Source organism: Schistocerca gregaria, chromosome 7, assembly GCF_023897955.1.
Source record: "Schistocerca gregaria isolate iqSchGreg1 chromosome 7, iqSchGreg1.2, whole genome shotgun sequence".
Lineage (NCBI taxonomy): Eukaryota > Metazoa > Arthropoda > Insecta > Orthoptera > Acrididae > Schistocerca > Schistocerca gregaria.
The window spans coordinates 359,180,369-359,198,907 of NC_064926.1; the positions used below are offsets into that span (position 1 = coordinate 359,180,369).

The 18,539-nt window shown below is 38.7% G+C and overlaps 1 protein-coding gene across 1 annotated transcript in view; it reads right to left on the minus strand.

Moving 5' to 3' along the window:
- Nucleotides 1–2,034: 2,034 nt before the first annotated feature.
- Nucleotides 2,035–18,539, minus strand: part of LOC126281253 (28S ribosomal protein S30, mitochondrial) — a 59,379-nt gene continuing 42,874 nt past the window's right edge. The window contains exons 4-7 of the mRNA XM_049980045.1: nt 11,425–11,592; nt 10,839–11,042; nt 3,270–3,499; nt 2,035–2,319 (exon numbers count right to left, since the gene is read on the minus strand). Coding sequence (XP_049836002.1) covers nt 2,122–2,319; nt 3,270–3,499; nt 10,839–11,042; nt 11,425–11,592 — 800 coding nt within the window. The 3' untranslated portion in view covers nt 2,035–2,121. The remainder of the gene's footprint in view (nt 2,320–3,269; nt 3,500–10,838; nt 11,043–11,424; nt 11,593–18,539) is intronic.

Sequence of the window (18,539 nt, forward strand, 5' to 3'; positions counted from 1 at the left end):
TCAGTCTGACACGAAAAGAGGCTGACACTACTGCCACAGCTGCAGTCCTTGTACCTCAACCTGCTAATTCTTACATTTCCTCCAATGATCTCTGTGTTGCTGTCTGTCAGCAGATGGTGTTAGTTTGGCATCACCACTGGTCCTCACTTAATGGGAACAAGCTGACTTATTAAGCCTCTCCCAGCGACTTGGACAATCTTCTCTCGCCATGAGATCATTTTAGCTAGGTTGCATAGCAGGCACTGTCTTTTTAGTCATTGCCATTTGTTAAGTGGTGCTCCCCCATCAATTTGTACTCATTGTGCTCAGCCTTTGATGGTCCACCATTTCCTGATGGAATGCCCTTTTTTTTAACCGCTTACGTTCTCAATTGTGTTTTCCATTTAAGTTACCAGATGATGAAGATGATGATGATGATTAGCTCATTGCGAGAAAATCCCCCATGACTGCCAACGTCTCCAATGGCATGCACTTTCCAATGGGGACCGCCCTTCAGAAGGGGCTGCCTACGTAACTGTTCACACCTCAGGTCACACCTCCTGAACACCTGACAGGGAGACCAATCAGCAACTTGGGAAGGTAGCAGCTCTGGCAATTACCCATCCCTGAGCCTGGCCTGTACCAGGGATTACATGCGAACACTACCGGTCGATCTGGGGTTGGGAATTACAAGTTACCCAGTCAACTGTTACGCATCAGATGCGTAGCAGCCAGCCCTCAGGAGTGCACAGGGAGGAAGAAGAAAAAGAGGAACAAGGATAGGAGATGGTGGAAAAAACAAAGAAAAAAAAGGGAATGAAATTCTGGTATAGACTACCAAAAATGCAGAATACATTTCCAAAAACAGCCTACACATGTTCCCCAAGGGAGGGGAAGAAGAACAGCAAGAGGATAAACATGGGGCATGGAAGGGAAAAGATGTTGCAAAGGCTGGGGTCCAGCAGTAGTCAAGCGCAAACCGGCCAAAGAGCGCCGAGCCCCCTTGGGGATTCCCAGCTGTCAGCACATCTTCGATTACTGCCTCATGTCCCAAGCAAGTGCAGGAGAATGTCTCCCATAGCATAATACTGCTCCCAGCAGACTGCCTCCGTGGTGCGCTGCACTTTTCGAGCTACCGTTCATCTCAATAATGGCGTTTGTGGAGACAACCACTAACCCAGTGTAGCAAAAATGTGATTCACACTAAGAGTCCAACATGTTTCCATTAAGCAACAGTTAATTCCTGATGGTTCTATGCTCACTGCAATCTTAAGTAACAACATCATTGGGTCAACTTGTGAACACCTATGTATGATCTGCTGTGGAGCTCCATGCTCAACAATGTATGATGAACTAAGTTCTCCAAAACACTTGTGCGTGCACCAGCATTGTGCTGTTTCAGCAGAGTTGTCACAGATCACCAACTACCCTGCTTTACAGAGCAGACAAGCCCACGAAACCCACACTCTGTGATTAGTTGTAGACATCCAACCATTTAGCACCTGGTGGTAGTTTCACTCTCCTTTATCTCTCTTTCCATAGATGTTCACGACAGTAGTACACGAGCATTCAATCAGCTTTGCACGTTTCTAGATACTTGTTCACAGGCTCTGCATAATGTTAATCTGCCGTTTGTCAAAGTCGCTTATCTCAATGGATTTGCTCATTTGCAGCCTATATCTTCACTAGGGTGATCCCCCTTCTGTGTCTGCTCTGCTTACATACTTTTGTTATCACAACACTTTCCCACGACGTCACCAGGTGGCATCAAATGTCGCACAGGGCAGTGGCCATAATGTTTTGGCTTATCAGTGTGCACATTCTTGACAAAAAACTATCCTGAGTTACATTGTGAGGAAAATTGATGATCTTGTGGTAGTTACATATAAAAGGTGAAACACAATCTACAGCTGAATTTTGTAAACTTTATGCCTCAGCAGACCATCCCAACCCCAACCCATATCTTTCCTTGGCATTGTTAAAATAAGTATTTGTGAAGTCCTCATAGACTAACAGTATTGTGAGACTTTCATGGGAATAGCAAATTCTTAAGAATATTCATAATATATTTTATTTTTATTTTTGGCAACTTTATTCACAATATTCAGTGCTTACAAAATAACAAATTTGTAGATCACAAATCTACTTTCTACTTTTCTTGTAATCATTTTCTGACAAGGGATAATAAGTCTTCTTCCACTTAGTTTTCTTGTCCTCCTCTGGCCGCAAACTTTTTGGAATGTACTCTGGTACATGTTCATCATACTGACGTCTGAATGGATTGATGCCTAGCTCAAATGGGCGTCTGCGAGCATCCATAGGTCTAGTTTTATGGTCCACCTGCACAAATATAACATGCTTTTATGTAAATTTAGGCATAGTGAAGTACTGAAGTAGCTTACATTTGCAATGGCATACGGAAAAGAAGATATGCATCTCATATTTGAAAATATTAATTATTAACAGATGTTTACTGTTCAGTAAATCCTATTTAAAAGCTGATGAACAGTGCATAAGAGGAAGCTAACATTTCAAGATTTTATTTATTTAATTTACAAACACAACACAAGAACGTGTACTCCAGAATTTCACAGCTGCATTGGACATGTAATTTTTTCATTGACATAAATACTGAATACCACACCGAAAGAAATGCAGATAAGTAGAACCAGAAATAATTTCATTCTAAAATAGAAATCACATCACATAATCACAGCTGTACTACAATATGCTGTGGGAAATCATAGGAGGCAAACATGACGATATTTTTAATTGGGAATTTTAGCAACTGTTTGTTGCCAAAAAGAAAAGTCCACAGCAAGTAGATCAAATACACCACAGAACAGAAATTTCTTACTGAGAACTTTTAATAAAAGTGAAGGAACAATTAATTTGATAGCAACTTTGTTTGCAATACAGTTTCTACTATAAAAAAAATGTGTCTGGTAGAGCAAGACAAATTGAGACCTATGATGTATAAAATAATAAAGACTTTACATTCTAAACTGTAAGAAATGTTGAAGTTACTACAGAAAAAGGGAATAAAGGAAAAATGCACACAGAGAATATTTATTGCCATCTCTGCCTCAGTTCTTTGCATTATCTCCCCCCCCCCCCCCCCCCCCCCCGCCACACACACACCCTGTCATTATGTGCTGAACTATGAATAGGGGGAGCTTAATTTAGTGCTAGCTTTTGTGAATAGCTCTGTATTTAATATAGCATTTACATTCAACAACAATGATATTAATTTTTTGCAGAAAAAAAGACCATCAACAGCTATTGCACACCTTGTATATCTTCTCCCAATGATATAATTCATATGGCAACCTCATTCGTGGTCTACAAGAATACATATGTTTGAACCTAGTTTCAAGCCATTCTCTTCGTTCTGGATCATCAATAAGTGCAACCAAATGTTTGCCCTCTTTCAGATATGGCCGTAGGTTCACTCCCACTCTCTCTTGTGGTGCAGTAGTGTACAACCCAATAATCATCTTCAGCAGCTTGTCATTAAAACCTAAAAACAAAACATACATGTATGGAAATGAACGTAATACACCGAAAAACTAATATAAATTTGCCTCTGCACATATATGAACACGTGAGCACACGCACGCGCACGCGCACACACACACACACACACACGCGCTCACACACACACACACACACACACACACACACACACACACACACACAGAGTAACATATTGTCATGAAAGAAAATACACTGCAGGACCGAGCTGCACTTTGGTGGTCACCGTGAATAAGCAAGTTGGCCTGGGGGCACAAACAATTCAGTGTAGGAGAGGCTTAGTGTGGTAGACACTGAATTGTCATTTATTAGTCTCGTAATACATATAATCTACATCATTTGATTAAGGTAAAAAAAAATCTAACACTGTAGTAGTCATTGTTGAATGGCATGTTTCACTGACACGTAATTTAAAATGAGCAATATGATCATTAAAACATAATAACTGAACATATCACAATATACAGCAATTTTATTTTGAATCACAATTATATGATACATTTAAGCATACGAGGGCTGTCTGAAAAGTACTCTGCCTCGCCCAGAGATCACAGCACTACTCACATGATGATTTCTTCTCACATTCAAATGTAAAAGAATATTTAACACAGAGAGAAATTCATTTGCAGATCATATATGTGTAAGGTGGCTCTTCACCTTCAATTTCGACTGTCAATAAATGGGCAATCGAGTTTAAACATGGCCATGAAAGAATCTTTGATGATCCAAGTAAGGACATCCAAAAAGTGCATGCACACCAGAAATAATTGACTAAGTACATAATATGATTTTGGGAGATCAACATATTAAGGTGTGTGAAATTACTAAGGCTCTAGGGATATCAAAGGAACATGTTGGTCATATTTTGCACCAGCAATTGAACATAAGACAGCCTTTGCGTAAGTTTAATGGCGCATGTGCTCGCTGCAGACCACAAACACATTTGCTTGACGCTTTCTGAAAAGTGCTTGGTGTGTTTGAATGAAAACTGACTTTTTGTGTCAATTTGTGACAGTGGATGAAACACGAATTCACCCTACTCATCCAAATCCAAACAGCAGTCTATGCAATGGGACAGAAGCCAGCCTTACAAATTCAAAGAAGGTGAGAACAGTGCCATCGACAGAAAAGATTTTGGCATCAGTGTTTTGGGATGCAAAAGAAATTTTGTTGACTATCTTGACAAATGTAAACCCATAACTAGAGAATATTATTCTCAACTCCTAATGAAACTGGATGCAAGCATTCAGCAAAACAGTTAAAAAAGAAAAAAATCGTATTTTGTCAGAACAATCCACCTGCCTACAAAAGTGTTTTGGCAATGGGGAAATTGAGGGATCTGCACTATGAAGTGCTGGAAAATCCACCTTATTCCCCAGATTTGGCTCCCCTGAATCACTCAAACTTCAATCTATTCTCCAAACTGAAGAAATTTCTCATTGGTCAGCTGTTTTCAAGAAGCCACCATGCTTGCTTCCCAAGTATGTGTGTCACACCTACTTGGGAAGCGAGTAAGATGATTGCTCGGCAGAGGATGACCCGAGGATGGTACTGTAACTAGTAGCCACTAGGCAAAATAAAAAATTGCAACTACAGATTAAAACATACATTAATTCTAAAGTGTACTGGTCACCATTCCAACTGACAATATGTCAATAAAATAGAAAGAAACTTCCACATGGGAAAAATATATTAAAAACAAAGATTCCAAGACTTACCAAGTGGGAAAGCGCCGGCAGACAGGCACATGAACAAAACACACAAACACACACACAGAATTACAAGCTTTCGCAACTGGCAGTTGCTTCGTCAGGAAAGAGGGAAGGAGAGGGAAAAATGAAAGGATGTGGGTTTTAAGGGAGAGGGTAAGGAGTCATTCCAATCCCGGGAGCGGAAAGACTTCCCTTAGGGGAAAAAAAGGACAGGTGTACACTCGCACACACACACACACACACACACACACACACACACACACACACATCCATCCGCACATACACAGACACAAGCAGACATATTTAAAGGCAAAGAGTAAGGGCATATGTCAAGAATATGAAGAGAGCAGGCTTCTTACAATGGCAGAAAGCATTTTTGCCCAAAGTGGCCAGTAACAGTTAACTAGGCACTTGGTTGTGCCCACTAACACCATACTATTCAAACACTGCAAGTGAACTGACACTTTATTGTAGTGCACTGGCAACAGCAGACAGCTCACCTGTGATGTTAATAACTGTAGGTGTAGGAACCAGTTCCAAGTTATTTTAACCAGACATTCATGATGTAGTTTGCCTTAAATGGCTTACGATTGTAAAGCATGACACTGCAAATGTTGTGGAAGTATTTATTTATTTTTAAGTGTTTCACATTGGCTTTACATTTTTGTATTTAGAACTTGTTAGTTCAATTATATTATATTTAGTGGTGTAAGGTTGTAGTGTGGCAGAATTTTTGATCACACTGCCATCTTTGCCACCCGAGCGACTTAAGGTAAATATTTGTTTATAAACACACGGTGTATATGTGGACAAGGAAAGAAATTCCCAGGTTTTCCCCGGATAAAAATACACTTTCTCCTGGGTGACAGTATATTTTCCCTTATCAATCCTTTGAACGGTTACGGTTTTATACACGGGCGTACAATTTCCCCGCACTTAGAAAACGAAACTCAGGGAAAAAGACATGTTTTGGAAATATCTTTGATGTGCAGCAACATCTACGCTGCGTATTTTTGTATTACAAATGTATACATTAAAATTCCACCAAACACCACATGCTACTTTCCGAATTATTGAAATCGGGATTTCGATGCGCTTTTGTAAGCCGTTTGTAGCTCATGTCACGTGGTCTCACCAGCCGATGACAGAGGATATTCAGAGCATAGGGCACGTGATGCTGTCAACCAACAGCAACACCACTGTTAAGTAGCACGAACACACAAACAGGGAAAGTTAATAGTTTAAATTAATATACATTGTGTTGCTACAAGAAAAGAAAAGCTTTCACATATAATACTGGTCTCATGCTGCAAGAGAAGCTAAGCTTTCACATACACTGTTGATCTTTTTTACGCGTGTTACACTTTAAGATATATCACACAAATGTGCCAGTAAAGTTTTTAATAATGACATAAATGTCTGATCTTCAGGGTTCGAAATTCTTCTAAATGGCTCGTCATCAAAGAGTTGATTTTTAAATGAGAGTCAAACGCTCTGTGATTTAATAAATTAATGGTAAATTCTTGCACATAGTTCAACTTACATAAAAGGATACTTGCTTTGAAAGTAACGCTTTTCAAACCACTATTCGCAATATTTTCCCACAACCTGTTAGAAATAGGTTCGTTTCAGCAGTTGCCAGAGAGCGCAGATAACAGGCAACACTGTGCTTGGGTAGCTATCATGACGTAGGAAGTTCATATATATGTATGTATAAATCAATGAAAGGTCATACATTATGTCATAAAAGAAACAAGACATCAGAGGATACTGCAAGAGCAATGGAATTTCGTGAACCATATTAAAATGTGCACATTTAAAGTGCATACTTAAAGGGCACATTCGTATGTCCAGATTCCCAATGAAGTAGACCATGACCTGATACTAAACTTTTCAGTGTGGTTTTCGGGACGTAAATTTTCTTGGAGCACCAAATTGTATTATATCATGCTTGGTTCTTTATTAGGGCATAGTGCCATACGTTCTAGAAAATGAAAATGTGCACTTGAAACGCAGCGAACAGTTGAAACTAGCCGGTACTGTGGAATTAAACATTTCGTTTCAAATACATTGACTGTCTTTGTGGAAAAGGTTAACAAAAGTCAAATTTCTTTAGCAAACACACAAAAATAACTTCATTGTTCCGCAAGGCGATTAATGCTTGACTGTCAGAAAGGTGGAAATAAAATAAAATCTGAAACTAGTGACATAGTTCAGTCTTCTGCAGTCTTCTGCAATTATGTGAATGTGTTTTAATTCACCTGATAGCTCCTGGCCACAGATATCTGTTTTGTCTTCATTTGATGCGAGAGTCAACAAAGGGGAAACAGCAAAATCACTAAATGTAAACAGGGGCCACGTGGAGGCTACCCACTATAACTCAGACTTCTCTGCGCATCAACCCTGGATCTACGACATTTTCAAACCGGGCCAATACTAAAAAAAAAAACGAAATTTCAAAATGTGTTCATCTTGTAGCGTACATCTTTCTGAAAAGCCTGAAACACAAAACATATGTATTCATGTAAGACACATTATTTGGTCTTAAGTATGCCAAAGTGCAGTGCCGCGCCTCTTCATAAAGCATTTTTCTACTGCACGATCAAACTATATTCAGGAGAGCGGAAATTGAAATGTCCTGTGGTGCCTCTCCTGCTCGCAGTCGGCCAGTTTGACAGCATGCCCCTCTTTAAAAAAAAATCTCGCAATTAATAGCAGATGGGATTATTTGTAATCGAGAGAACAAGAACTCTTCAGAGAATCTGCCTATTGGTTAATAACTTGCTGTTTTGTGTGACATAAAATTAAATATAGGATATATAAAACCAATACTGACAAGAGATAAGCAAGAAATTACACATTTCTTCAAACCTTAGCTCCTAGCATTTTTTTCTCTCTAATCTTGCTACAGCTTTACATGGCATGCTTTCCTTTCTGTGAAAGGATCTATTACCCCATCAAAGTTCGTCAAACGTTTTGCTACACGAAAAACTGAAATGTCACTAATACTGAAAAAGCTGTTAATATAAATAATGCCCAGGACTGGTGTGGTTTCTCAATCTGATTACCTCTGTTTTGTCACTGTCTGTTAGATAAAACAAAATAGGCCTTTCTAATATGGCAGCAGTTTTGTAACACACCAAATAAATGAGACTGTTTTGGCACAAATGGCCATTTTTATAACACGACAGAATATATTCCATGAAGTGCCAATATCAAATGCCTGTTAGGTCTACTACAAGCAAAAAGCTTTATGTTAGGAAATAGTTTCACATTTCATTCATACGCACCAGCTTCTCAAGCATGAGATCGAAAAATAGTATTACGAAATTTTTATATAAATTTGGATTCGTCTTATTCTTCCATAATTTGTGTGATCTCCCCGTTTCTTCTACTTCCTTGTTCCAATAAACAATCTTGTCATCAACAATTCTGTAGCTATTGCTGTCACTATCAACCTTGCCAGCATCACAGGTTTAGTTATCCTGCGATTATTTTCGGGTTAGGCATTATTACGTTTTTGAACAACACGTTTTCTACGTTACTTCCAGAATAGAACTTACACGGCTGCTAGCCGGGGACTGTACTACTGGTCCTTACTAGTGTAGCATCCTGCCAAAAATTTTCTGTCAAAATTTCATTTTCTTGGATACCTAGAAAGGATAATACGTAATCTTTCTCACCTGTTATTCCTGTCAGTCGTTTATTTCCATTCTGATAGTCTGAATCTATGGATTTCGCTAGTAATTATAACAACGCTGATCATTCACAAACCCAATCAACCACATGATCAGACAGCGATTGGCAGTCATCCATTCGGCTTTACTCCTCTCAGCTTGTATAGCCCCGTCCCCTTTTGTCTGCGGAAAGTTTATTTCTAAATGCGACGAGGATGCTCCTGACAGAGATATCACACACACTATGCATGCATTCAAAAGTCAACTTATGATTCATTCAGAAATCAACTTAAAATGTGTTCAAAAATATACAAAAACCAACAGGGAATCATTTCAAAATCAAGCGTTTTCCCGCTTGGTAAGTCTTGGAATCTTTGTTTTTAATATATGTTTCCCATGTGGAAGTTTCTTTCTATTTTATTTACTTCATATGAATAATCGATAGACAAATGTGCACGGGATGCTAGGTGCTTTGTGAAACAAGTTTTTTCCCCTCAAGAATATGAATTTGGCACCCCCTTTTCCCAGTAACATCTAGCTGCTTGCACAGCCAACAGCCACATTCCTGTAGCCAGAAGCGGGAGAATCTACTACTCAAACATGACTCAACTGCGCATGCGCATGAGCCCGCACGTAACCGCTAAAACAAATCGAATGTAAACAATTGCAACTTCACGCTCATTGGAGGTAATTTGGTGTCATGAAGCATTGCATAGTCTTCCTAAAGCCTTTGACACATTTTCATTTGGCAGATGCTTGCATGAGCACGGTGTGTCGTTGTTGTATATGACGCATTTCCTTTGCAATTTAAGTTATTTTTGTTTTTTTATCTCGTTTATGTTTTATTGTTGAAGTATTATTCCACAGTAGTGGGATACAGTAATATTCTTTGTTAGAGTATTGGTTCTTGCCAGTCAAAATTACAAAACTTTAACTGAAAGCTGAAACAATGAAAAATTCCCGGAATTCTAAAAATATCCCAGGTTTTTCACGGTTTTCTCCAGGATGAAAAAATTCCCGGGTTTTTCCCGGATCTCCCAGCTGTCCTGAGTCATATATACCCTAAAACAACACCCTTAATGAATATTTTGGAAATAATTACAAAATAGTTATTGTGTATGCTTCATGTTGAAAAAGTGGAGATTGGAGCAACATAGCTTTGTATACTCTATTGAAAACGCACCATTTCTGCACCAGCATTTAGCTGATAGCCAGTGACCACAAAAAGGTACTGTCATTTTGTTCTCATTCCCTGTGATCATAATTTAAGCACTGTAATTGTAAAACAACAGAAAAATATTGTAAATGACTTATACTAAACATGCTGCACTAATCAGCTGCTGTTTGAATTTCTTACCAAAAGACTGTCTGCATTTGATTTACTGTGACTCTGTGAAAATAAACTACATTGCCTGAAGAATTTTTTTTTTCTAAATGAACTAACTATGTTAAGAGAAACATTAAATAAAAACTTTGAGTTGGAATTCGCCATTCTGTGTTATGGAAATATCTGCTACTAGAATACTGACAAGGTTTCAACTACTATAAATTTTAATGAAAAAAGGAAAGAGAAGTGACATCCCAGTGCAGAACCAACTAAGGACTACAAAAGACAAATTTAATACATTTCTGAAGTTGAACAATATCTCAGGCACTGAATTTCAAGAACACTGCTGTTAGCATTATAGCAAGAGCATAAACAAAAAATTAATACAAGTTGCCCTATGTAGCTGCATCAATTGCACTTTATCTGGATACTAACCAAGAAAATATTTTACATTAAATGAACATGTACCGAAATTATAAAGTACATAGTATGATGTTTGCATGATGCACCATGAAAAGCACTAGGCCTTAAAAAACTGATAAAAATACTGGAAACCAAACATACAAAGAAAATATAAAAAGTATATTACAAGTATCAAGTCTTATTTACCTACAACTTCTGTGTCTTTCACTTCTTCAAACAGTTTTAAGGGGGCTGTACCCCAGCAGAAATTGCATTCCTCATTCCTTAATGCATACTCAGAATGTACCAAGGTTGTGTTCAACTGATAAGTATAAAGTGACCACAGTTGACCATTTGTTACAACAGTTTGAGTGACAAATGGATAAGTCACATCATTGTATGTAGAGAAACCTAAAAGAAGTTAAAACATTAGAAAAATGTTTTGGAAAACTCATCAGAATTTCCTGACTGCTACTATCACAGATAACAATGACAACCCTGCACTTACACATTTATTCTAAGGTATCTTGTATGTACCAGTGAATAGCACAAATGTGATATCAATCCTAAGCTTCAACAATTAAACTGGAATATAATTAATTGAAGGGGAAAAGTATATAAATTAGCACATTCACCAAAGTAAATGCACTAAAATTTAGTTCAACAAAAGTAACAGAATTACTAGGTTTAATAAACAACACAACTCATCACATTCTACAGCAAACAACAAATTAATATTCAACAGACTATTTGATCTGCTATAGCAACATAAACATTACATTTAGAACTGTACCTTTGTAACAGGCTTGTGCCAGAAGCCATGCATAGGAAGCCAAGATTGCTTGACTGTGTAAAGCTTCCTCCTCATCGTAAGTGCTACAGAATTCTCGTCTGTGATACAAGTGTCCTCGTGTATGGAAAGAAGTTAGACCAAATTCACACTCATCTCCTGGCCAAAAACCTGAAAAACACCTGTACAATGTACATATTACAAAGCAATAAAACTAGAAAAAATGGTAGTACAAGGGAAGTTCAATAATTAATGCAACACACTTTTTTCTGAAAGCATGTTGGTTTCATTCAGAATTCCAACACAGAGAATTATTCCCAACTCTTCCAGCTATAAAACCCTACTTTTGTACATCATCTCCACTGAATGCAACAACCTTACGCTACCTTACTGGGAGGGCCATTATGCCCGCATGGTACCACTCTACTGGTCAACACTGGAGTCAACATCTTGCTGCACCAATAACCTTCCCACTATCCATGTACTGCTTCCTGTGGAACGAATCCTTCATTGGGTCAAACAGATGGAAGTAGAAAGGTGCATAACCTAGGCTGTAGGGGGGATGAGAAAAACAGTCCAATGAAATTTTGTGAGCTCCTCTTGGGTGTGCAGAATTGTGTTAGTCCTTGAGTTGCCTTGAAGAAGGAGGAGTTCATTTGCATTTTTGTGGCTACAAACACACAGATGTCATTCCTTTAATTTCATGAGGGTAGCACATAAACTTCAGAGATGATTGTTGCACAATGAGGGAGGACATCAAACAGAACAATCCATTCAGACTCCCAGAAGACCGTTGCTATGACTTTACCAGTTGAGGGTGCACCTTTTAATGTTTTCTTCAGAGAAGAGGTGGTGTGGTGCTACTCCATGAATTGTCATTTTGTTTCATTTTGAAGTTATGAACCCACGTTTCATTACCTGTGACAATGTTTGACAAAAAATTTCATGATCAGCCTCGTAATGTGCAAGCAATTCTGCACAGATGGTTTTTTGGTGCTCTTATATCTTCTGCTGGGCAGCAAGAACCCAGCAGGTACACACCTCTGAGCATCCCGAATGGCAAACAAATGTGTCAGCACTACCAACAGAGGGCCAGTTCAGCAGTGAGGTGTCCGATTGTGATCCATTGATCGCCTCTAATGAACGTGCCTGTGTATCCAACACTGTAGGAGCACAGCTTTGTCAGCCAGTTAGCTTGCAGGAGAGTGGACAGGGTTGTGCAACTTTGTTGCAAGGATGACAGACACCTCACCCAATAACTCACCATACTTTTGTTCACTGCCAGGTCTCCACAGACAGTCTGCAAGCAGCTATAACTGTCTGCAATGCTCTGGTTTTCCGCCAAAAGAAACTCAATAACAGCTCTCTGCTTGGACTGCACCTCCATTAGAGACACCATTTTGAAGACTACGTATTGCATCACCACCTATCAGAACTTCATGGAACTATAGGGTCTGAAGCGAGAATATCCCATGCTGTCCTACAGCAAATGCCACATGTTTTCAAGTGAAATTCACAGAGCAAAAAAGTGTTACATTGCTGACTGGCCCCACATAGTAAATAACAGTTAGAAGCCATCACATATTTCAAAATAAGTTTAAAAAACAGGAAAAATCAGAACAACTCTTATGATGAATAATGCAGCAGTGGAATTATGACACAGGAAAACTTAATACTGAATTGTACACTACCCAGTCACATAAATGTGACCACCTGTCAATGAGGGTCTGGAAGGTACCAACAGGAATGTAGAGCCATGCCAATTCCAGTGCCATGGCCAGCTACACCAGATTTCTCAGCTGAGGATCCATGGTGTGAACAGCCTGTTCAAGGTGGTCCTGCAGATTCTCAGTTCGGTTTAGATCCAGGGTGTTTGGTGGCCACAGGAGTACAGTAAACTGATTCTGGTGTTCTTCAAACCATGCTTGTACACTGTGAGCTGTATGACATCTTGCATTGTTCTGCGGGTAGATCCAATAATACCAAGGAAAAACAAACAGCATGTGGAGGTGGACATGGTCCCCTATGATAGATGCGTACTTGTGTTGATCCAGTGAGCCTTCCAGAATGACGAGATCACCCAGGAAATAGCATCTGGCCAGGACACTTCTGATGACTGTTGCAGAGTGTTTTCTTTCAGACGTCTCATGCTGTCCCCGCCAACTGCCAATGGGCATCTCATTGATGAAGCATTATGTGATTCATGTGAAAGAGCATTTGTCACCTCTCAGTGGAAGTTCAGCAGCAGTAGTGGCATGCACATTCTAGGCTTCACTGCCAATGAACAGCAATCAGCATGGGTGCATGAATCCAGCACCTGTCACGGAGTATCATAAGCAGCAATGTTCGCTGAGCAATCATTGAGGAGACACAATTGGTAGCCCCTTGGTTCAGCTGTATGGTCAGTTGCTCAACAGTAGCATGTCTGTTCACCTGTACACATATCCGCACCCATCATTCACAAATGTCATCTATGGCCCGCAGTGCACCACAACTGCCTTAAACGTTGGTTTTGGGTAGTGCCATTTTGCCATCTGCGACACACTTTAAACACATTGGCATGCAAACAGTATACAAATTTGGCCTCTCAGAAATGCTTCCACCCTCGCCCCAAAAGCCAATGATCATGCCCCTTTGGATGTCAGATAAATCACTCCATTTCTGCATTGTTTTCCGTGTCAACCTGACACGCTCTATACACCCTCCACTGCTAGTGCTGCCGCTTGCCTTTTGTGAGTGGTTGTTGTACACTGATGTCAAATATTGGTAGTGGTCACATTAATGTGACTGGGCCATGTACTGCTTCAGGTGGTAAAGAACAGATGCATTCATCAAAGTAGAGTTACATGAAATGTGCACACAATGGGATACAAAGACAGAGACATCCATTTGGAAAAATGAACTGACTTATAGAAGTCATTCAACTGGGCAATAAGCACTGTGGTTGGTGCAACTGATGTGAATCTAATCAGATACAGGGTAGTTGTTAGATACAATTAAATCTATCAGAAGGCAATGAAGCAAAAGCAGCTAAATCTGTTTTGTCTTTTAATAATAATTTATTATTATTATTATTATTATTATTATTATTATTATTATTATTATTAGTAGTAGTAGTAGTAGTAGTATTTGCCCACTTAGTTTCTCCACTGTTGGGTATAGTCAGCTTTTTGGACATTCACATTAAAAAATGCTACTTCAAATATACTGGAATCTGTTGTACACAAGAATAGCATATTACAGATTAACATTCAAATCTCTTTAGGTATACCATCACCAGCCCTCTGACATCCTCCACACTTTTCCATGAATTAAGATCTTCAGATACCTTCATCAATGTAAGTCCTGCATGTTTCCTAATGACATTTTTGAAAATACCTTGCAAATTAAAAAGGAGGTATCTGACAGAACTGTTTAATAGTTACTCCCTCAAAACTGAAACAGCTCACATGAGTTCTTAATATCTCATATTTTGGACAGATACTGAGTAGTGTTAGTAGTATTTATTTATAATATTTATACTAATTACTACAGTCTGTAACTGTATTATAATGTCTCACAACAGTATGGAATTGAGAGAAAAACAGGATGTAGGGTAAGTCTACATTATTAAGTCTGAGGCCCAACATTGTGTCGATAACCAAAAAACCACGATAAGCCTAAATGCACAAGCTTTATTGGAAATTACAATTTATTATTTTTACAAAACATGCTATATGTTACAACAGAAAGTCCCCTGCATTACTTGCACAACCTTGCCAGAAACTGACAACTTGCCCTAAATTACACTTAAAACACATCGTATTTCATATCACTTGCTTTCAGTTCATTTTTTGGAAATACTAATTCTATTTTTTCTGTTTCTGTTATTCATTTACATCTTTCCTACTGACAGTCATCATTTTTAAAACAGTGAAAACATCAGTAGGCCAAACAAATTTTGTTCTAGTTACTCTAATAACAGATCAACACATTTCAGTGCCTTGGTGTGGGTGTGAGAGATAACAGGATCCTCAGTCACCTCATCGTTGCTCTTTACCTCTACCAAGCACATTATATACACATCACTTAGCTTTTCAAACCCTAATCCAATGCCATTGCTAACTAAACCACTCACGGATGTTCTCTATAAGAAGGATTAACTGCAATAGAAATAAGATGTGAAACGAATTGTGGAATTAAGACCAAGGGGAGAAGTGTAAAAGGAGACAGGACTTACCTTAGGGGGAAAAAAAGGATAGGTATATGCTCGCGCGCGCACACACAAACACACACACACACACACACACACACACACACACACACACACATATCCATCCATCCATACACAGACACAAGCAGACATATCCATTCATGGATGTGTGTGTGTGTGTGTGTGTGTGTGTGTGTGTGTGTGTGTGTGTGTGTTTTTCATATATTTTTCCCATGTGGAAGTTTCTTTCTATTTTATTTACATCATATATAGACAAAACACACAAACACACACACAGAATTACGAGCTTTCGCAACTGGCAGTTGCTTCGTCAGGAAAGAGGGAAGGAGAGGGAAAAATGAAAGGATGTGGGTTTTAAGAGAGAGGGTAAGGAGTCATTCCAATCCCGGGAGCGGAAAGACTTCCCTTAGGGGAAAAAAAGGACAGGTGTACACTCGCACACACACACCCACACACATATCCATCCACACATACACAGACACAAGCAGACATATGTCTGTGTATATTTAAATATGTCTGCTTGTGTCTGTGTATGTGCGGATGGATATGTGTGTGCGTGTGCGAGTGTACACCTGTCCTTTTTTTCCCCCTAAGGGAAGTCTTTCCGCTCCCGGGATTGGAATGACTCCATACCCTCTCCCTTAAAACCCACATCCTTTCGTCTTTCCCTCTCCTTCCTGAAGAAGCAACCATCGGTTGCGAAAGCTAGCAATTCTGTGTATGTGTTTGTGAGTCTTGTTCAGGTGCCTGTCTGCCGGCGGTTTCCCGCTTGGTAAGTCTTCGAATCTTTGTTTTTATTATATTTTTCCCATGTGGAAGTTTCTTTCTTGTTTTTAAAAAGAAGAACTCCAGTAATTAACGAAATTCTATCAAAAATGGCCAAGAGAAATACAGAACATGGGGACTGTTAATGGACATTAAGTCCAGGAGGGTGATGAGATCCAACAGTATGTTAGAGTACAAATTTCCATCTCCAAAAGTCAGGAAAATTAGTACTAGTTGGGTGAATGCATATGGCCTTTGTGAGGCAACAGGCACTCTAGTTTATCAAGCAAACTGTAGGGTATGCTCAGCAAATATTATCAGATATCCCCCAACGTGGGAAATTCTTCTGTACCCATTCATGTGCTTAGCTAGGCTGACAAAGTAAAATGTCAAGGTGTGGTTAGGGAAAATGATTTAACAGTCACAGAGTTTGCTGTGTATTACAGTAAAACTGTTATGATTATATTTCATTCTCTCATTTATACACTGTAATTTGTAGACTCTATAACTAATATCTACCTCCAGAAATGAGAAATAACCCAAGTTATAGATTAACAAAGAGAAACATTAACTCCTGTTAAAATGCTATAAACTTTTAAACTTACGCAGAATAAATTTCAAACAAAGGAAACTCCATGTTGGAATATTAACAACTTAGAAAAAGATAGATTGCTGCTAACTGTAAAGATGACAGATTAAGTTGCAGACAAGCACAATTAAATGTCACTTACACATAAGCTTTCAGCCATGTCTTTTGTCAGAAAAAACTTGAAAGAAAGATAAACACACATCATTCATTCACACATGGAAGCACACGTCATGCACACATGACCACCAACTCTAGCAGCTCGGACCATCCTGATTCAGTTATAGAAACAGAAGCCAACTGACAGTAAAAACTGCTGCTAAGTTGAGGTAACAGGAATTGCCAATTCTTTAATTCCTATATAAACAAATATGTTGTGGATAGAGTAGCTAGTAAGACATGTTTCTAAATCAGTAAATGTTCTCCGTACACTTTTCTTGTTAATTCCCTGTAAAAATCTGAGCTTGTGACAATTCCTGCCACTGTCGTAGTCAGGAATGAAATGACCTGTTGAGGAAATAATGAAATTTCACATATGTAACTGACGTTGTAGTATCAACTGCATCCAGAATGTACACTGGTGTCAATGATGAAATGTCCCTCATACAGCCTTTGTTTCCAGCACAATGTAGCTGTGTATCTCTATTGGGAAATTTTCAGCTATTTTTGAAAAACTTGGATTATTTGTTGTGATATGTGTCAGCAGAGAGAAGCAAATTATTGTTTGTGGCGATTTCAATGTAGGTTTTCTGAAAGAGTATGATAGAAAGCGTGACCTTTAAGCATTACTTGGTTCTTTCAAATTGACATCAGTTATTCATGAACATTACTAGACTTGCTTACACAGATGATGTAGCATTAATAAGTAGTTCAAAAACATAATTAATCAAAATTATGCAAAATTATTACAAAATTGCTGAGAAAGTTGGATTACATATTAATGAAGAAAAGACAGAATATCTGGTTATAAGTAAGAAAAACCAAAATGATGCACCTTCGGCTGCAGATGGAGGCACTTCAAAACAGTTGACTGCTTCAAGTACTTAGGGAGTCTGTTTAGTAACAATAATGAAATGGATATAGAAGTAGATGCCTGTCTATCAACAGTGAACAAAACGCTCTTTAGTTTTATCAAAATCTTACAGAAAAGATCACTTAGTACTAACTTCAAAATCCGCTTGTATTAGTCGACCATTATACTGGTAACATCATATGGATGTGAAGCATTACAATTTAGGAAGAAAGATGTAGAAAAACTGTTAATATTTGAAAGAAAAATACTAAGGAAAATTTTTGGTCCAGTATATGATGAAGATAACACAGACTGGAGGGTAAGAAAAAATGAAGAATCAAGAGAGCTATACAAACACCGTAACATTGTAGATGTGCTCAAGAAGAGAAGGGTGAACTGGGCAGAAACACTGACAGAAAACAGACTACACAAAATAGCACTTGGAAGGACAATTAATGGAAGAAGAGGAAGAGGAACTCCCAGATGTAGGTGGAGAAATAACATCCGAGAGGACACAACTAGGATGAACACGAACACTGAAT